Below are 20,816 nucleotides of genomic sequence, written 5' to 3'. Positions count from 1 at the left end.
ACAACCTTTCAGGTCAGTGTCCCAGACTCTCGCCCTAGTGCGAGTTATAAGTGAGCATGCTCTCACACCCAACGACCCTCCAGGTCGGTGTCCTAGACTCTCGCCCCAGTGCGAGTTATAAGTGAGCATGCTCTCACGCCCAATGACCCTCCAGGTCTATGTCCCAGACTCTCTCCCCAGCGCGAGTTATAAGTGAGCATTCTCTCACGCCCAACGACTGTCCAGGTCAGTGTCCCAGACTCTCGCCCCAGTGCGAGTTATAAGTGATCATGCTCTCATGCCCAACGACCTTCCAGGTCGGTGTCCCAGACTCTCGTCCCAGTGCGAGCTATAAGTGAGCATGCTCTTACACCCAACGACCTTTCAGGTCGGTGTCCTAGACTCTCACCTCATGCGAGTTATAAGTGAGCATGCTCTCATACCCAATGACCCACCAGGTCGTTGTCCCAAACTCTCACCCCAGTGCGAGTTATAAGTGAGCATGCTCTCACGTCCAACGACCCTCCAGGTCAGTGTCCCAGACTCTCGTCCCAGTGTGAGTTATAAGTGAGCATGCTCTCATGCCCAACGACCCTCCAGGTCGGTGTCCCAGACTCTCGCCCCAACGCGAGTTATAAGTGAGCATGCTCTGACGCCCAATGACCGTCCAGGTCGGTGTCCTAGACTCTCGCCCCAGTGTGAGTTATAAGTGAGCATGCTCTCACGCCCAACGACCTTCCAAGTTGGTGTCCCAAACTCTCGCCCAGTGCGAGTTATAAGTGAGCATGCACTCACGCCCAACGACCCTCCAGGTCTGTGTCCCAAACTCTCGCCCCAGTGCGAGTTATAAGTGAGCATGCTCTCACGCCAAACGACCTTTCAGGTCGGTGTCCCAGACTCTCACCTTAGTGCGAGTTATAAGTGAGCATGCTCTCACGCCCAACGACCGTCCAGGTTGGTGTCTCAGACTCTCTCCCCAGTGTGAGTTATAAGTGATCATGCTCTCACGCCCAACGATTGTCCAGGTTGGTGTCCTAGACTCTCACCTCAGCGTGAGTTATAAGTGAGCATGCTCTCACGCCCAACGACCGTCCAGGTCGGTGTCCCAGACTCTCGCCCTAGTGCGAGTTATAAGTGAGCATGCTCTTATGCCCAACGATCGTCCAGGTCGGTGTCCCAGACTCTAGTCCCAAGTGCGAGTTATAAGTGAGCATGCTCTCATGCCCAACGACCGTCCAGGTTGGTGTCCCAGACTCTCACCCCAGCACGAGTTATAAGTGAGCACGCCCAACGACCGTTCAGGTCGGTGTCCCAGTCTCTCGCCCCGGCACGAGTTATAAGTGAGCATGCTCTCATGCCCAACGACCGTCCAGGTCGGAGACCCAGACTCTCGCCCCAGTGCGGGTTATAAGTGAGCATGCTCTCACGCCCAATGACCTTTCAGGTCGGTGTCCCAAACTCTCACTCTAGTGCGAGTTAAAAGTGAGCATGCTCTTACGCCTAACGACCGTCCAGGTCGGTGTCCTAGACTCTCGCCCCAGCTCGAGTTATAAGTGAGCATGCTCTCACGTCCAATGACCATCCAGCTCGGTGTCCTAGACTCTCGCCCCAGAGCGAGTTATAAGTGAGCATGCTCTCACGCCCAATGACCCTCCAGGACGGTGTCCCAAACTCTCGTCCCAGTGCGAGTTATAAGTGTGCATGATCTCACTCCTAATGACCGTCCAGGTCGGTGTCCCAGACACTCACCCTAGTGCGAGTTATAAGTGAGCATGCTTTCACACCCAACGACCGTCTAGGTCGGTTTCCCAGACTCTCGACCAAGTACGAGTTATAAGTGAGCATGCTCTCTCGCCAACAACCTTCCAAGTCGATGCCCTAGATTCTCGCCCCAGTGGAGTTATAATTGAGCATGCTCTCCCACCCAACGACCGTCCAGGTCGGTGTCCCAGACTCTCTCCCCAGTGCGAGTTATAAGTGAGCATTCTCTCACGCTCAACGACCGTCCAAGTCGGTGTCCCAGACTCTCACCCCAACGTGAATTATAAGTGAGCATGCTGTCACGCCCAACGACCGTCCAAGTCGGTGTCCCAGACTCTCGCCCTAATGCGAGTTATAAGTGAGCATTCTCTCACTTCCAATGACCATCCAGGTCAGTGTCCCAAACTCTCGCCCCAGTGCGAGTTATAAGTGAGCATGCTCTCACACCCAACGACCGTTCAAGTCGGTGTCCCAGACTCTCGCCCCAGCACAAGTTATAAGTGAGCATGCTCTCATGCCCAATGACCGTCCAGGTCGGTATCCCAGACTCTCGCCCCAGTGCGAGTTATAAGTGAGCATGCTCTCACGTTCAACGACCTTTCAGGTCGGTGTCCCAGACTCTCACCTCAGGGCAAGTTATAAGTGAGCTTGCCCTCACGATTTGCGACTTTCTCGGTCAGTATCTTTTCCTTTTGCCTCAACATGAATTTGCATGGTCTATTTTCATGCTCAACAGATCTACAGTCATTCTTCTATGGTCAATACGAGGGTACGAACATGCAAGTCCATGCAAACTACTACTTTCTCACCCTTTCTTGTAAGAAAAGGGTATGGTAAGTAGATCATATTTCCTAAGTTTTCTTTTCAAGCAAATTTCCTGGGAGTGGTAGGTCTATGGAACACAGTGCTATAAGAAACAAGGAAATACAGACCCTTAACTTTGAAGGCAAGCACCGCAAGGAATATTCTTTAATAAAAAGTTGAAATACAGACCCACAACCTTGAAGATAAAGAGAGATGGAGTATTATTTGAGCAATGTTGAAGAACACTTGTCAGTTCACATTATCATTACAAGATCCAGATCCCAAGGCGTGATTCCTCTTTGCCAGATGAGCCTAAGCTTGAGTCAGTTCTTCCTTAATAAGTTTGATGGTGCTCTTCAGTTGGCTAATCTTTTAGGAGGGCAAGAAATTATGAAGATAGCGGGAAAAGAATCAGCTAGAGACGCAAAAATTAGGTCAGGCAACAATGGGGTGGGGGTCTAGTCAGTCGGACTAGAGCCTCCTTCGACTAGACTTGAGGGGGAGGCTTGTGATACGGTGCATGATCGTGGGGTCAAGGAGATGACGTGGTCGGAAGTCAAGCCCTTGGGAGGGTCAGAAGTCAAGCTCACTGGGCGGTCAAAAGTCAGGTCTACGTGGGGGTTAAGAGTCTGGCCTACAGGGAGGTCAATAATCCGACCTACGTGGAGATCGAAGGGTTGGGTTATAAGATGGTCCTGGTCAAGCACGAGTGTTAATCCGAGGTTAGGCCTACGCGTCGAGTAGGAACTCGAAAGCAAGGATACAAGTCAGGGCTTATAGCCTTGCGGCGCAGGACACATGGGTAGGACACATGAACAAAAGCGTGCAGGTCGGGATGTGCCAGCCAAGGATACAGGTCAGGACTTATAGTCTAGCGGCGCGGGACATAATGGAAGGACACATGGACAAAAGCGTACAGGTCGGGATGTGCCAGCTAAGGATACAGGTCAGGACTTATAGCCTTGCGGCGCAGGATACATGGATCAAAACGTACAGGTCGGGATGTGCTAGTTAAGGATACAGATTAGGACTTATAGCCTTGCGGTGCAGGACATCTGGACAAAAGCGTACAGGTCGGGATGTGGCAGCCAAGGACTTATAGCCTTACGACGCAGGACATCTGGACAAAAGCGTACAGGTCGGGATGTGCCAGCCAAGGATACAGGGCAGGACTTATAACCTTACAGCGCAGGATACATGGATCAAAGGATACAGGTCGGTATAGGTCAGCCAAGGATACAGGTCAGGACTTATAACTTTGCGGTGTAGGATACATGGATCAAAGCGTGCAAGTCGGGAAATACAGACCAAGGCATACAGGTCGTGATAGACGGAATCGGACGGAGGTGTACATGTCGGGAGTCAGGATAAGTGGAATCGAACTGAGGCGTACAGGTCTGGAGGCAGGATAATCGGAACCAAACTAAAGTGTACAAGTCTCTATACGAGGTAAGGCAGGTCAGTAGCTTACAAGGCAGGTCAGTAGTTCACGAGACAAGACGTGCAGGACAGGGTTGAATATGCAGATCTAGATTTGTGATACGGCAAGTACAAGTTAGCTACAGGTCTATGCCCACAGGTCGGGGTCGGCAAGTACGAAGACCCAGTCCAGTGTTAACAGGTCGAGGCAAGCATACACTACACGACAAGCAAGTTAGGGAATCGTAACCACCCGTCAGAGAATACTCACAGCGTGTCAGGGAATATGCTAACGGTTTAGGGCTCGTTACCTCCAGATTCCTCCTTTGACCTATAAGAGGATGCCCCATGTCAATCACCGCCAGACAAAGCCTGACACCCGACATTCCCTGACACTCACTAGACTCCAGAAACGTCTACAGCAGTATAAAAAGGGAAGCTTCGTCCCTACACAGGTACACTCACTCGTCTTTTCACACTCGTCTTTCACTTTTCGTCCTTTCTCTGTGCTTCTGGGGAAAAAAGAACCTGACTTGAGCATTGGAGGGCCTGACCCGGGGACTTTTTTCCTGGTTTCTGGTCTCTAACGACTCGTGGGCTCATCTGAGTGTGTGCAGGACCCTTGCTTCGTCACCACCCCCCGTCATCCGCTCGTGTAGGCTCTCCCGGCGGGTGCCAGATTGACCCGGCTTCGCAGGGACTTTCCGTCAATACCAGCGACAGCACGACCCGCCTTTATCCGACTCAGCTTCCGAACGGGTTCAGTATCTTTAGTTAATGTTGTTTCAATTGGGTCTGTTTGACCATGATGTGATGCTAAAAAGTAGGACTAATTTCATACAATGGGAGTTAGATTCTCTCATAGGGCAACTCATATGCCTGTGATGTTCGAATCGCACATGATGACGAACTGTCTTCCATAACCTATCTGAGCGTCTTAGATTTATCCAATTTTTTATGGGATAAGATTGATCGTCTCTCTAGAATTAATGGATTGAAAAAGTTAAACATCTGGATAAATAAAATAAAATAAAAAGCCCCTTCCACTGGATTAAAAAAAATTGACTCTTCAAATGCCGTAATCAAAATTGCTTCCCGTATCTTTAGTTAATGCTATTTCAATTGGGTCAGTGTATATGAAATGTTCTTTCGATAATAATACTAAAAACAAAGTATCTTCTGCCTTTAATATTTCAAATACAACATAAATTCAAGCTGACAATGAAGTTAAATAGCAGTCAACGCTATGGAATAAGTTCGATGCATCAACTTCATGCTCCATCACTATGCTGCACCAGATCCTTTCCATTCATGCCACATAAATAGCAGTCAATGCTGGCACCTAACTTGACTTTCTATCTCCTAGGCATTCCGCTGCAGCTCCTCTGTGCCATATTCGTCCAGTGATTGCCAATCAGTCAAAAGTTACGAGGCATGCACACAGACAACAGCCACTTTCATCAGCACCGACTCTGCTGCACTGGACATGGTTGACCTCGTTGAAATCCAAACTCCTCAATCTCTCTCTCAAACACATGGGGCTGCCAAACCTCTCTCTGCGACCTATTCCAATTACAATATATTTGTATATTTTTTTAATAGGGCGTGTAAGTACAGAATAATGACTAATGAAAAAATTTTATACGAACATATTAATCATTGAGAATAACTCTTTTTTTTCTTGCGACCGATGAGTATTGACATTTCCAGCATGTTCACGTTCACAAGTTCTCTGGTGGCAGGAAACTTGGATCACTGTTTCTGAGCCCCAATTGATCGATTGGAATTCCGCACGAACTTTTCACAAGGTAAATGATGAATGCCTGCAGAACAGTTCGGAGATCACTAACAACACTGACAGGATTACAGAATGGAGCTCGTGCGATTATTTGCAATGATAAAAATCTGAACTTTGAATCGGTTCTTCTTCCTGTACTACAATCTTTGGCGAGGAGGAAGAACCAGAACAAGAAGAAGATTTTTTTTTTTTTGTTTATGTTCTTGAATCAGGAAGACAATAAACTCGATGATGGCAAACAAACGGAAGTTGTTCTTCTCTCTAAAAAGGCAAACTTTTGGAAGTGCAGGCGGCAGTGAGCGCGCGGAAACGCTCAGACGGCGCGAAATCTTGGGCAAGATTGGCCCTCCGCACGATCCTTTGCATGTTGCTCTGCAGACTCTGCTGCACCAGATCCTTGACCGCCTTCTTCTCCTCGCTCATTCCCTCCTCCGTGTTCGCCTCCGCCGACGCAGCCCTCCACTGCGGGGCCGAGACCGACGAGATGCAGGAGCTGCTGCCTTCTTCCGACATCCCTTTCCCCTTGTCCCCCGTCAGGATCTCCAGTAGCCGCGACGCTCGTTTCTGCGCGAGCGGGGTCCCTAACAGCGTCAGCTCCAGGAGGGAGGATATGACCCCGGCACCGATCATGGCAGCCCTGCTTCCGTGCCCTTTGTGTGCCATCACCATGAGCACGTACACGGCCTTTTCCTGGCACGCGGCAGCATCGCTCCACCAGAGGACGTCGACGAGGACGGCGAATGAATCGGTAGTGCAGCGGGCGACGGCTCGCCTCCCCTTGCTGGAGGACACGAGGTTGGAGAGCACCGCGAGGGCGCGCTCGCTGACTTCCATGTCGCCGATGGAAGCGAGGAGGGCGGATACGAGGCCGGAGTCGATGAGGAGGGGTAGGTTGGCGGAGGCAATGGAGAGGTTGAACAGGGCACGGAGCGCATCCTGCTTCGCTGTCGGGCTGCTGGCGCAGCTCCGGAAGGCGGATAACAAGAACGGGATCGCGCCTAAGGCACCGATGACAGGTTTGTTCGAATCCAGCGCGCTGAGCCCGAGAAAATTGGCGACGATTGCTTCCGAGACCGCTTGGGAGGGACCGGAATCGATCAAGCTTAGCATCTTGTGAATCGCGCCTGCCTTCACGATCGCCGCCTTGTTCCTGAAACGGGAAGCTCTAGCCCATAAAAACACGAGTTTTCGATCTCGAATTCAACAATGGGGAAGAAGAAGGGCTTACAACTCGTTTCCGATGCCTAGATTCAGCAGCGCGTAGAGCGCGTCGGTTTGGTCATCGGAGTCCTGGGAGTCTAGCAACGCGACCAGAGGCGGAATGGCCCCCAACATCGCCAGCGTCTCCCTTGCCTCAGGGTCATCCTTCGAGAGCCTCCGCACCTCCGCCGCCGCCTCGCCCTTCCTGTCTCCGCAGGCATTGCTCCCGTGGAGCTGCAGCCGGTCCACCACGCGCTGGAGCTCCTGAAAAGCTTCGACCTTTAGCTGCGCCTCGGCGTCCGCCTCCTCATCGGAGCTGGACTCGGAGGGATCCGCCTGAAGCAGTTCGATGAGCCGCCCGCGTCTCCCGGGAACCGGGCGGAGGGAGGCTGGCTCCTTGTCATTCTTCCGGGGGCGGGGCCCGCCGCAGGCAATGACCTCGAGAAGGCGGCGGGTGAGAAGGGAAGGGGAGAAGGATGCCCAGAGGCAGATTCCAGCTGCGTCGGGGCGCGCGTATCTAGCCATGGCGGCGGGGCGGTGTTGGCCGTCAGGCCCGTCACCTTCAGTTTGGGGAGAAGGCAGAGGCGGAGAAAACGCAGTAGAAGGTGGAAGCTTGAGAGTTGAGATGAATAAATAGAAATTATTTTTCTTTTTAATTTTATTATAAAAGAGAAAAAGCAGAAGTTAAGAGAAGATTCATCATTGCTAAATTTTTTTTTTATTGAAGCAAAAATGATATTATTCATTGCAAACTAACTATCCTAGATGATCAGAATATTTTATCCTAACATAAGATGTTAAAAATTTTATTGATATTCTAGTGAATAGTCATATAATTACAATCAAAATTCCTTTTTCTTTCTTTCAGAATTAACTTCAACAATGAAAAATAAATGAAATGGCTGAAAGAAATATGAGGTAAAAAAGTTATTTAATTTATAATCGGGGAGGTTGTTAATCCAAATTAAATGAAGCTCTTTAAGTTGACTCCTTCGACATAAGTTGGAGGCAGAGAAACTTTGTACAAGACGTTGACAGCTCATGAGCAATAAAGAATAAGAAAGAGTTCGAGTACAATTAAAGTGTTATTTGAAACTAAGTGAACAAGAGCTCTATTTATAGTCCGCTAATCAAATCTATCTGTTGCTGACGTGGTGGACTCCGGGCGCCTGGATGGTAATCCGGGGACCTCCAGTGTGGCAAATTTTATCTCAACACAACGGCTTCACAACGATGCTGGTATAAGGTTTTATCCACTTTCGGGCACTTGAACTGATCCGGGTGCCCAGACTGTTGCTGATATGGACCCAAAAGTGATCCACATTGTAACAGACCGAAAAGGATGTCTCACTGGTGCCAAGGTGGTCCGGGCACCCGGACTAGGTGGTCCAGGTGCCTAGACTAGTTAGCCAACTGCTGACTCGTCCGACGTCTTCTCTGATGGCTGGCTTTTTCTCCGGTCGCTTGGGTGATCCTTCGACCTTCCAGAGTTGAGATCATCCAAATCCAACTCCAACCTTATCCTTGAACAGAATTCCGCTCCGGCTTCTAGTCTCAAGAAGTGTCGTGCGTAGGTCCTTCTCTCTCCGCCGGTGTACTCTTCCACAGCTTCTCATCCCTCGGATACACCAAGCTCGTTGACTCAATTCTCATGCTATCCTTCTCGTCCATCACGTCTTCCTCTCGACTTCTTGTGTTCCTAAGTCCTTACACACTCAGATGCAAGGCATATTAATACACAGAGCTTAGCTTAACTTGGTTGACCATATCAAAACTAACACGGAGTACTTATAATCTGTTGGTGCAATTTGCACTAATGATCAAACTCGGGTTTTGATGAATGACAAGTGGATTAAAGTTAGAGTGTTTTTTATATAATTGTTTTACCAAGTGTGCAGTAGTTGATGGGTCTAAAGGACCAGAATACCAGGCTGAAGTCTAGCTAGGTTGATAGTTGACACGAAGACCAGATTGGTTGAGATTATTGGTTGCTACTCGGAACACCGTTCTGTTTCCCCTGTACAAAAATTTGTACAAACACAGAACTTAACCTAGCTACCCATGTGCTCTACTGAAGTTAAACTTGGATTGCAAACGATGCTTAACATTATTAATCCAAGTTACTCTTCAGAAGTTAAACTTAGATTGGAAACGATACTTAACATTTTTACTCCAAATTTAACCGATGTGATCTTCCTAAGTTAAACCATATTACAAAAGTTGATTAAATATCTATTTCAAAGATTGACTTCCAGGTTAAACATGGTGAGACACTACGCCTTCTTAATTATGGGATCATCCACCACTTCCTAGACAAAGTCTTTCAAATAAATTGGATATTTAACTTCTTACAGTAACCCTAGGTTTAACTACAGAGACCACAATAGAAACACAAGATCGAAACGCAAAATCGAAATACAAAATCGATAGCTCAAAATCGAAACATAAAATCGCTAGCCTCTTGTGTTGGTGTTTCAGAATCCATGCAAAGAAAACTAACTAATTAATTCGAAGCGGAAACCATTAATTAGTTATACCTTTCTTTGTAGCTAAAGACCTCTTGATCTTCTATTGTATTCCTCTCCTCCTCTTGGACGTTGTGTGGGCAACGATCTACCAAGATGGAATCCACCCGAACCACTTCTTCTCCTCCAAGACTCTCGAGCCACCAAGGGATGCCAAAATAGGAAACTTTCTTCCTCTTCTTCTTCCCCTCCAAGCAACTAGCCACCTAGGTACTTCTTGTCTTCTCCTTCTTCTTCTTCAAGCTCCGACCTTAGAAGGAAGAAAAGGAGGAAGAAGGGAATATAGATGTCGCCGTCCTTAAGGGAAGAGAGAAGGAGAGGGCCGACCACAAGCAAGGAGAAGAGGAGAATAATAATATGTGTTACACTATAAGGCATCACCTCCTCTTCTTTTATAATCCTTGCTCATTGTAAAAAAGGAAAGTTTTAAACATAATTAAAACTTCCTTATTTGTGGCCACCCTTTTAAAAAGGAAATTTTAGCAACAATTAAACTATCTCTTTTCTTAATTTCCTATTGTACATGACAATAAAGGAAAGTTTTAAAATTAATCTCTCTCTTTTAAATCATGTAGACATCTACAAAAAAGGAAAGATTAAAATTAAAACTTCTCTTTTAAATCATGGTTACCAAAAAGGAAAGTTTTATAAAAAATTAAAATATCTTTTTTAAGGAAAGATTTTAAAATTTAAAACTCTCTTTTAAAACCATGTGGATATAAAAGGAAAGATTAAAATCTCTCTTTTAAATTCCCTTAGTAGATGGATATAAAAGGAAAAGTTTTAAACAAAATTAAAATCTTTCTTTTAACCATTGTAGATAACTACAAAAAAGGAAAGATTTTAACAAAAATAAAATCTCTCTTTTAACCATTGTAGATAACTACAAATAAGGAAAGATTTTAACAAAAATTTATTTTTAATCAAAAACTTCCTTTTCCTTTTACTTTGGCCGGCCCCATGCTTGGTCACCAAGCATGGCTTGCCCGACCCCTACTTGGGCTCCATGAAGGACTTGGCCGGCCACATCTTGGACACCAAGATGTACTTGGCCGGCCACAACATGGACTAGAAGATGGGCTTAGGGTGGATACAAGGCTTTATAGAGGATACAACAGAGACCGAGAGGAAAATTGGCTTTGGTCTCCCAATGAGCTTAAGCTTTCTTTGTTCACCCCGAACACCCAAATTAAATTCATCAATAATAACTCATACCACTAAAGAGTTATTATTGAACTACCGCACCAATCCCAAATTACATTATGGGCTCCTTCTTATCATGAGTGCGTTAGTCTCCCTATGTTTAAGATATCAAATGTCCACTAATTAAATGTGTTACTGACAACTTATTTAATTAATATCTAGCTCCAAGAGTAGTACCACTCAACTTCATTGTCATGCCGGACTAAGTCCACCTATAGGGTTTACATGACAATCCTTATGAGCTCCTCAAGGGGGCATCATCAACCTAGATTACTAGGACACAGTTTCCTTCTATAATCAACAACACACCATATAAATAATATCATTTCCCAACTTATCGGGTCTATTGATTTAACGAACTAAATCTCACTCATTGATAAATTAAAGAAATACATACTAAGTATATGTGCTTGTTATTATATCAGGATTAAGAGTACGTGCATCTATAATATTAGAGGTTTTGTTCTTTTATGTAGTCAGTATAAAAAGAAACAACCTCAAATGGTCGCTACAAGAAAAAAGGTCTATAATGACACACATAAATGTCCTTATAGTATATTTTTGGTGACACTCAAGTTTTAGTGACATCACCGAAAAACGCCCTATAAAGTGATGTCGTCTTAGACCTCCTCGCATTCCTGACATTTTATGATGTCTGTATACAATATCAATGTTAACTTTAAAAGTGTCACAATATACGGATACATCGACAGTCAAAAATGTCAGGAAAAATTATATTTTAAGGACATTTATAAATGTCACCTAAACTAATTTATAATGTCATAATAAATATCATTATAATAATTTATAAATACATTAAAAATTATCATTAATTTTTATTTAGTATAAATAACTTGAATTCAATATTTACATATCATCACAATTCATTGACCATCTAGAATAGAAAAAATTACAAAATAAAATTTAAAGGACTCATAGATATTTTTATTCATCCAATACTCATTTGAGTCAAATTTACAAATGCAATACTAATGATAAATCTTTTACATCCAAAACAACCTACAAATACACTCAAAATATTAAATTGTAATACTAACAAAGTCTTGTAAATTTAAAACTCGATTAGATGGATCATCTTCAACCATTATATTGATTCATAAAAATCCAAGTACCTGTCACCTGCAAATACAATGTATATATTTGTATAAGTGAAATAAAACAACGAAGATACAAAATTAATAAAAATAGTTCAAAATATATATATCATACCAAACGAGAAAAATGCAAAGTATCATTCCATATGCACCTAATAGTAGTCTTCACTTACTGTTAACTACAAACACCAAAGAAAACAATGAAAAGTTTTTGTTTCCATAACAGTATATGTGCACCAACAAAGCAAACATCATTAGTAACAAAATAAATCAACAAACTTTACTTGTCAATCAACACCAGTAATCAGTCCTCTCATTATCACTTAAACCAATTAGGGAAAATGCATACTACACAAACTTAATAGAGCTGAGTTTATTCACACTTCTTTAAACTATCAACCTTAACTCCAATTCTACTTGAAATTTAATGGATAGGCACATACATAAAGAAATTGGTAAAGCTTTGAACTAGATATATAGACTACTTTGACAAACATAAAAGAGCACGAGAGATTGATACCTGTACTTTATGAACTCTACCAAAAAATAAATAAATAAAAAGAAAAGCAACAAAAATAGTGCTCGTGCTTTAAAAACCCTAGCTAGTCTTGAGAATTTTTCCACTTCAACACACAAGGATATATTAGAATTGGTAAAAAGTAGTAACAATGTTGGTGATATAGTAGTAACAATGTTAGAGAATACAATTGCACCCTGAAATTTTGACTAATTGCATTAGAAGAGTAATATGGAAAAAAAATATTTACTTAGTTTTAAAACAATTGCATAGTGGTCTATGTAATTACTTTGACAGGATTAACTCTATCATGTGCCGAATTATCCTGCATCCTATCAGATCTGTTCATGTGGTGAACATCAAGACCTATCCATGATGACAATTTTAAAGCAGGAGCTATTCCTTGATGCTCAAAGTTGTGGCAGGTAAAGCAAATTCTAGCTGAATTCAAACTCTTTGCAGCATATATGCCCCAATAAAGTGGTACCTAAATTTTTTTAAAAAAATATGATTACGTTAATAAACCATAGATCTATAAAGCTAAGGTCCATTGAATTTCACTAGAAATCAATGACCATCAGACAGCACGATTTAAGAAGATAGGATTTGGTCCATACAACAAAGGCTGTCTGCCAATCATGATAATGGATTATGTAAGGCCTTTTCCTAGCTTCATAGAGCAACTCAAGAAAAGATAAAGAGGAAGAGAAGATAGATAAAATCTTAAAAATCTTAGTTTATAGTAAATGTATTCTATGCGTGTTGTATCACCCAAATACTCTTGTAGCAAAAGGGATATATTACATCATCGCATTAAACTGACACAAATATTTTAGCATCTTTGTGCTGATCCATAATATTTCAAAGATGCAACATGAAAGGAAATTTAGAACAAAGTTTTAACATCAAAATTAAATCAGCAAATCTACATGTCATCATCTTCTTGAATAGAGAGAAAAGATATAAACTGTGTGATAATACAATGAAAGTGATGATAAAACTAAATGGTGAAAAACAATAGTCACTTAGCTACCTGTTATTGGAGTACTCATACAAGCGGTCGTGGGCGGAGAAGCCGATTAGTGCGACGTCAGAGCACAGACAATTCATAGGCTTTCTTGAGCAGCCCATTCGTTCTCTTGCAAAAGGTAACATGACGACTTGTGATGTTCTCGCACTACAAGAAATTTTAGATTTAACCACACCTAATAGACAATAGTTTTTCGAGAAACTGTTGTCTTTTTGCCATTTAACAGCGATTTTATTGAAAACCGTTGTTGTTCACCATAATTTTTTTTAAAATGACAACGGTTTTTAAAAAACTGTTGTCTAATGTATGTCAAAGACAACGATTTTTAAAAAATTATTGTCTAATGTATGTCAAAGACAACGGTTTTAAAAAACTGTTGTCTTTTAGCGTTGCTTACATGATAATATACAACAGTTTTATTAAACTGTTGTCTATTGAATGTTGTTGAATTCCAAAAAAATAATAGTTTTTTTTAACTTCACGAAAAAAAACTCACGAACAAAGAGTTTTTTTTGTTCGCGTGAGCCTAGGTCACCACTGCTGATTCCCCTTTCTCCTCCTTCCCAACCTGACGCTGATCCTCGCCGCCTATCGACGCCGCGATACTTCTTCTCCCTGCATACATAACCACCAGCCAAGAGTTACTCAACGTCGGCTGAAGCCTCATTGAGTCGTGCCTTGCTCCGATCAACGCCATAGCTGCCGTCGCTGAGCCCTAACTCTTCCCCGACGCCGAAGCCATGAGGAAATCGATAGCGCTAGCACCAAGCGTCCACCGCCGACTAAGGCTCTTCTCCACTGATCACTGGAGTCCATCCAGAGATTTCTCTTCTCCTAGAGTCGTCGACCCTGCATTGGTGGATCTCCGGTTAAGAGGGGTTTGAACCCTAGATCTAACCTCCTGCGGCGCCTCTCTACACATCGCAGCTTCGATGATCGAACCAGGTTTGCTCTAACCGATCTTTACTCTAGTGTTGACATTGCCCTATTCCTCTGTCCCAGCTCACCGCCACAAATACCTCCCGAGCCCTTGATAATTAGCATTTTGATACATTATTTCTACCCTTAATTTTCATGTTTTAATCCTTTCATATGATTAATTGTTGATTTTTATCATGTTTATTAAGTTGGATTTATATTGTGAGTTTTGTTATAATTCTTCCTATTTTTATGGATTTCTATTTATAATTGTGCACTTTTATTTTCTAGGAATTGAGCTCAAGTTGATCCAAATTGAACATAAAGACTTGAGTCAATGAGAAGTTCAATCTGAAGAAATTTGAGCCATTGGATCAAATCTGAAGCAAATTAAATGAAAGATTCAGATCTGATTAATTCTAACCGTTCATCAAGATCTGGTTGATTTTGACCAATCTGTGTAGATCTGGCGTGATCTGAGCCGCTCATCTTGATCTAGCCATCCGGACCATTCAATGGGTTTCAGTTGATCTCGACCGTTCACTCAAATTTGATCTCAGCCACTCCTTCGGATCTGGGTTGATCAGGACCGTCGGATCGGATTTGGGGGAATAAATCCACAAAGCAAGCATTTCTAATGGGGGGCATCGCATCTTCTCCCGTTCGGCTCCTTCTCACGCGACTGTCGTTTCTTCTCCTTCACTGACGGCCGGCGGCCACCTCCACTCAACCACCGCCGCCGGCCGGACACCATCTCCTTCCTTCTTCTATTCACACCGCAGCCAAGGAATTTTGCCTCTACCGCTCAGTCTTCTCTCTGTTCGCGACGTCCTCTGTGTTCGCGGCATTTCTTCCTCGCGCGGGCTAGGGTTCGCGACAGATTCAACAGGCGACTTCATTCCTCCGAGTTCTGAGTTCGAGCAGCAACATCTTCTCCAGATTTGGTCAGCACAGCAGACTTCAATTCCAGCACTACTTCCTTCATCCGGACCAGATTTGGCCAGTCACAGCTCCACCTTTTCTTCCACAGCAGTCTTCAAGTTCGATCAGCAATTCTTCAACAGATCTGGACAGCTTTTGTTTGTTGCAGTTTCTTCACTTGATTCGAATTGATAGTGATGTTTCTTTTAGTTGATTGTTTGATGCTTGTATTGAGTTGTTCTCCCATGTTTTAGATTTGCACGTACTCATGTCATTTCGATTTATGCTCATAAGGTGTTCGACAAAATGTTTCTTCCAACAGTAGGTTTAAATTCGTGCACTTTATTTCACTTAATGTTTGCTTGTCTTATCTTTTGCAATTGCTATAAGTTTTGTTCTTCATTTGAATGCAATTAGGCTAGGGTAGATTAGCTTTCTTTAATGCTCTAAGTTACATTCCATGCTTAGTTTCATTACATGCTTACTTTATTTGACTTAATGTGTAGTGTCCATCTCCATTCAGTCCCTTAGTAGATCAAGAATGTCATGCTATAGAATGTACCTCTTTTTTATTGGAGAAGATGATTCTGTTTCCATTTTGATATCAGGTTCATAAGCAGGGTGTTGCACTTGGAAGATCTGTTGACTTGACAAAGTTTGATGGTTATGACCAATTGATCGAGGAGTTAGATCAGCTATTTGAATTCAAAGGAGAATTGATGGCTCCAAATAAAAATTGGATGATTGTATTTACTGATAATGAGGATGATATAATGCTTGTTGGAGATGACCCTTGGCAGTAAGCATGCTTCTACATTCCTAATGTTCTTCTCTTATGTATATATATCTTCCATTTTCTATGTATAAAGTGGATATGTTGACAATTGGTGTTGTAAAATTTTCTGCAGGGAATTTTGTGCTATGGTCCGTCTGATTTTTATATACCCAAAAGAGGAGGTCAGAAGATGGATTCAAGTACCTTGAACCCAAAAAATGAAAAATGTCAAGGAAACAAAAGGCAGTCAATCTGCATCATCATCTAATTCAAAAAACTCATAGGCTTATCCTGCAATGTAAGTAGAAATCTCTTTTTGTTTAATATAAATTGCCGTGATAATCATTTTATCCCATCATTTCCCAGGTTGTTGAGATGTTTTATTTGAAAACTATGATAGGTTAGGTCCTTCTCCATTAATTTGACATTTGAAAGATAACTCCAACAGTTAATCCCCGAGTACTTCATACTCATATTACAGCTAGTCAAGTATTTATGCAACATGTTATCTGTCAATGAAAATTAAACTGCATCCTTTGCAAGAAAGACTGACAACTAGAAAAATAGTTCAATATCGCTACTAGTATTTCATTTTTGGAAATAGATTTAAGCGAGAAGTTTGCAGGCTGACGACATCTTTGCCATGTGCAATTCAATCTTTGTAGGATCTTAAAGCACAAACAAAGTGATTGTTTGTGCTTTATCTAAGTGATTGTTTGAACAGTTTTATAGCATGCATCTTGACAATTAATATAATTTTGAAGATCACTATCAAGGAAGAATGTTCAAAGGAAAGTAAAGGCTAAGGAGAAGATCACGTAATTAACTACACGGGTAGGTTTCCATAAAAATTCAACTTTTTCTTGATATATTCTTATGTAGTCCATGGTACACATTAAAGATTTCACTGTAGCTTATTTTCAGTATTCTAACATGTAAATTAATACACTTCTGTGGATCCTCCAAACAATCTAAGTTGTGATGGATTGATATCCCTTTATGTTTCAAACCTTTATTTTTTTTTTTTTGGAGCTTGTAATTTTCATTGCAAACAATCCATATGGTGTATGAATTACATTCAGTCTAGTATAAACTTAGCACTTTCGCTTCAGAGGCAATTTATGGGTTTTATTCTACAATCATGTTTACTAATTGATCAGATTGATTAAGAAGGACGTTGGAGTAGCTTGGTAAATTTGTTTTGCTAGGTTATGATAAATTAGCATTCAACAGAATAGATGTTTGGATTTCTTCTTCAAATCACACAGTAATATTTCTCGTCATTGGTGAAACAATCAATCCACTCTCATTATAACTTCCACAACAGAAAATTTTATGTTATTTGCCTACTACCAATGCAGTTTAACTTATTTTACATTGACTGAACAAGGTTGATTTTATTTAGGTATCAAACTCTCCCATTTGTTTTAGATATTACATGTCTTGTTTGTTAATTTATCCAAACAATTATTTCTCAATTTGTTAACAAGGAAACTCATGTTAGCATAGTCATGAACAGAGCCTAATTATAGTTTACAATTATCTGAGTGTTATTGATTAACTGTTCTGTCCTTTCTTCTGGTTCTTTTTTTTTTTTTAATTTGTGCACTCATTTAGATGGTTTATTATTCTTGTTGTGATGAATTTAGGTCTAGTGAAAATACTGAAGAAGTATGACAAGAGAACAGGAGCACTTATCAGGCAACCCTTCATCGAAAAGGTGCTGCAGTAGCCATTCTTTACAACTGATCTCCTATATATACAAACTCGTGAAGGAGTGTGTGGCTATGCTCGACCACCTCTTCCCCAACAACAACCTGTCAATTTCAGCAAAATGCGACGGACAAAATGGAGTGCCAAAGCCGACACAATCAGGTGGGAGCGTTCCGGAGTTGGAGGAGATTAAATATATGCAGAGCTTATACATGAAGAGCACCGTAGCAGCACTGCGGTCCTTGAAACAGATTAGGAGCAAAAGTTCAACAGTCAAAACAGATTAGAAAATCTCATGTTATATTATTCTACCTTTGTTATAATAGTGTTATCATTTTGTTGGTTGCTTATGAAATTTTGTTGGTTGCTTATGAAATTTCTTCAGAATGTTATAGATATTATTTTTGAATGTTAGAAAATTGTATATTAAATTTTATTTTGAAATTTAGTATTTTGAATGATTTATAATATTGGAAAATTGTGTATTAATTTTTTTTTTATTTTTTATCTAAAAAAGACAACGAGTTTTCACCATTGTCATAGATAGTTTAAAACTGTTGTTGAAGATCCTGTTATTAAAGGTAGACGCTCAAAGACAACGGTGAAAAACTGTTGTCTTTGAAGGAAAAGACAACGGTTTTTCACCGTTGTAAAACTGTTGTCTTTGCCTTCAAAGATAACGGTTAAAAATTGTTGTCTTTGCCTTCAAAGACAACGGTTAAAAACTGTTGTCTTTGGGCACCCCTTTTAACAACACGACCTTTAACAACAGTCCGAAAGGGGCTACGACAACGGTGAAAAACCGTTGTTGTTAGGCTTTTTTCTTGTAGTGTCGATACACTTGATCTCAATCTTTCCTCTCTACATGATAATTAATTCACTTTTCTCCATGTGCATGATATCAAATCAATTCATATATATGACATGTTGTAAATATAGTTAATGTTTCTCATAGAATATGTTAACTCAAAATAAAGTTATAGCTATCTGACAATATTTTCTTTAGTAAAACAACAAATGTAAATTTGAAAATGATACCACTATAAAGTTGGTAACTTACAAGATTCTGCCAATAATGACAATGTTTAGTGCACTTTTCCTTCTTCCACGAATGAAGGTCAAACTTCTCCTTGATAAAGGTTTGTGAGAAATTCATATATTTGCATAACGATGAAAAGACCCCAAGCATGTCTCAACTGCTCCATTCACCTTCCCATCCATATCAATTTTCCACAATATTGTGAGATCTCGCTACACCACAATAGAATTTCGTGCAGTTTTAGGTACATCTCAGGTAAGTAAAACCTTAAATGGTTCAGGCAAAGAAAGGAGACATCAAGGAGAAGGCAGAGGTTGCGAGCTAACTCAATGAAGACCCGCGTCTGCTTCAAGCTCTCTAGATTGAGATGTGCGCGTACGAGGTGTAGTCAGAGGCAACGGCGGCGTGGTCTCCACCTACTTTTGTATCAGCTCCACTCGCGTGTTTAAGGCGTTTGATCAGAGGGTCAACACCGATCGCGAAAAATGGAGGCCATGTAAGTATAGATCTGAGGCCGAAGATGACGATGATGACAAATTCTACTCCGTTTCGGCCACCACCGGCACTGTGGCGGTGGAAGGGAGGAGGATAAATAATACCACGGTAAAGATGCCAATGATGTGGAGGAAGAAGTGTCGCATCGTAGAATTACGCTTGGATCTTCAATTGGAGATCACCATTTTGGCTAGGGTTTGGGGATCAACTTGTGGAGAGAAATTAAACCAGAGAGAGAAGAAGAGATCCTCCCTACTCGCTGTGGAGAGGGAAGACGAGATCCTCCCTACTCGCCGTGGAGAGGGAAGACGAGATCCTCCCTGCTTGCTGCGGAGAAGGAAGAATCTGCAAAGAGAAAAGGTGTGAAGAAAGGGAAGAGGAAAGGAATGTCTGCGGGAAAGAGATAAGTCTAGGTTAGTGAAAATAAATAGAATGAATTAAATTGTAATGACAATTATCAATTTTGTCACTATAGGTGATCTAATAAGATATTTTATTTTTATAAATAATTTTTCTTCATAAGTGTCATTAAAAAATATTTATAATGACATTTTAAATTAAGTGTCACTAAGAAAATGTCATAATAGGCATTATTTCTAGTAGTGGGTCCTGCTCAATACACACATAGTGTACTAGTGTAATTTTATAGTGAAGATAAACTAATACCAAATTACACTACAACCATTCCAATGATTTACCCCATTCCATCTTAGTTGTGTGCTAGTATTTATAATTTATAAGAAACTGATAACATGATCTTTTGTGTGACACCACACACCATATTATCTACAATATAAATTAAATGGACAACTACATTTAACATAAATGTAGACATTTGACCAATGTGATTCTTATTTCAAAATAAATATTTACAAAAAGCTAGACTTTTAGTATACATCCTAACAGAGATCTGGCAGGAGGAAGTCCAGCTAGGTTGATAGTTGGCACGAAATCCAGATCAGTTGAGATCTGGCACGTGGAAGTCCAGATTAGTTGAAATCTGACAAGAAGTCCTAGTGGGTTAAGGAACCTGAAGTATGTAATATTGGTAAGTAAAAGGTAAGCAACTAGAGGAGAGATCTAGTGAAAATGCGTTTCCAGTTGAGGGAACAGTAGGTGCCGATCCAGCTTATGTTCATTTGAGAAATCTAAGTTGAGACCTTTATTAGATCCTGGTCTTAGAAAGATAGGATATAATTACTACTACAATCTTAATATTATACTAACTTTTTTTTGTAGGGTAATTTTTATGCCTGAACTAACTCTTATTTTGTAGGGAAGAAGTAGCTGAAAAAGGGTGTCCGGACGCCCGGAAGGGATCCGGACGCCCATAGTTCAGGTGCCCAGAGTTGGTCTAGGCGCCCAGACCAGCTTTGCGCCAGACGGCCTGGCCAGGTACCAGGACAATCCAAGCGTCCGGACCAGAAAAGTCATCTAGAAGCTGAGTTGGAATGCGACGACTGGTCGAACCCACGTCAAAGGTCTAGGCGCCCAGAGGGGTTCCACTCGTCTGAAGATGGATAAACATGACGGATCAAGTTTCAATGAGAGATCACCACGTCAACAACGGTCTAGGCGCCCGGAGGGGTTCCAGACACCCAGAA

At 41.8% G+C, this 20,816-nt stretch overlaps 1 protein-coding gene and 2 long non-coding RNA genes across 5 annotated transcripts; 1 reads left to right on the top strand and 2 right to left on the bottom strand.

Moving 5' to 3' along the window:
• Positions 1-5,848: 5,848 nt before the first annotated feature.
• On the bottom strand, positions 5,849-7,533 carry LOC122030219 (U-box domain-containing protein 12-like). Its single transcript, XM_042589393.1, has 2 exons — positions 6,990-7,533; positions 5,849-6,911 (listed from the first exon to the last, which is right to left on the bottom strand). The coding sequence occupies exons 1-2, from the start codon at positions 7,484-7,486 to the stop codon at positions 6,023-6,025; spliced, it is 1,386 nt and encodes a 461-aa protein (XP_042445327.1). The 5' UTR covers positions 7,487-7,533; the 3' UTR covers positions 5,849-6,022.
• Positions 7,534-11,612: 4,079 nt separating this feature from the next.
• LOC122029440 lies at positions 11,613-19,369 on the bottom strand. 2 transcript variants are annotated; one of them, XR_006125059.1, is made up of 5 exons: positions 18,984-19,053; positions 18,739-18,929; positions 13,355-13,459; positions 11,920-11,983; positions 11,613-11,829 (listed from the first exon to the last, which is right to left on the bottom strand). It is a non-coding gene; the product is annotated as an uncharacterized LOC122029440 (long non-coding RNA). The 2 variants fall into 2 exon arrangements; XR_006125060.1 differs by lacking the exons at positions 11,613-11,829; positions 11,920-11,983; positions 13,355-13,459 and adding an exon at positions 18,508-18,537 and having other exon boundaries at positions 19,044-19,369.
• LOC122029439 lies at positions 14,906-18,028 on the top strand. Of its 2 annotated transcripts, XR_006125058.1 has the most exons (4): positions 14,906-15,989; positions 16,099-16,263; positions 16,730-16,799; positions 17,615-18,028. It is a non-coding gene; the product is annotated as an uncharacterized LOC122029439 (long non-coding RNA). The 2 variants fall into 2 exon arrangements; XR_006125057.1 differs by lacking the exon at positions 16,730-16,799.
• Positions 19,370-20,816: the final 1,447 nt, after the last annotated feature.

The sequence above is a fragment of the Zingiber officinale genome, chromosome 10B (assembly GCF_018446385.1).
Source record: "Zingiber officinale cultivar Zhangliang chromosome 10B, Zo_v1.1, whole genome shotgun sequence".
Classification (NCBI taxonomy): Eukaryota; Viridiplantae; Streptophyta; class Magnoliopsida; order Zingiberales; family Zingiberaceae; genus Zingiber; species Zingiber officinale.
The sequence above is the reverse complement of the archived record's forward strand: the minus strand, read 5'-3'. Positions and strand labels throughout refer to the sequence as shown.

Bases quoted from the DNA above. Each gene is read 5' to 3' on its own strand.
- LOC122030219 (XM_042589393.1), bottom strand. From the start codon at position 7,486: ATGGCTAGATACGCGCGCCCCGACGCAGCTGGAATCTGCCTCTGGGCA. The intron at 6,912-6,989 runs GTAAGCCCTTCT...TTCCCGTTTCAG, and splicing joins CTAGGCATCGGAAACGAGTT to GAACAAGGCGGCGATCGTGA.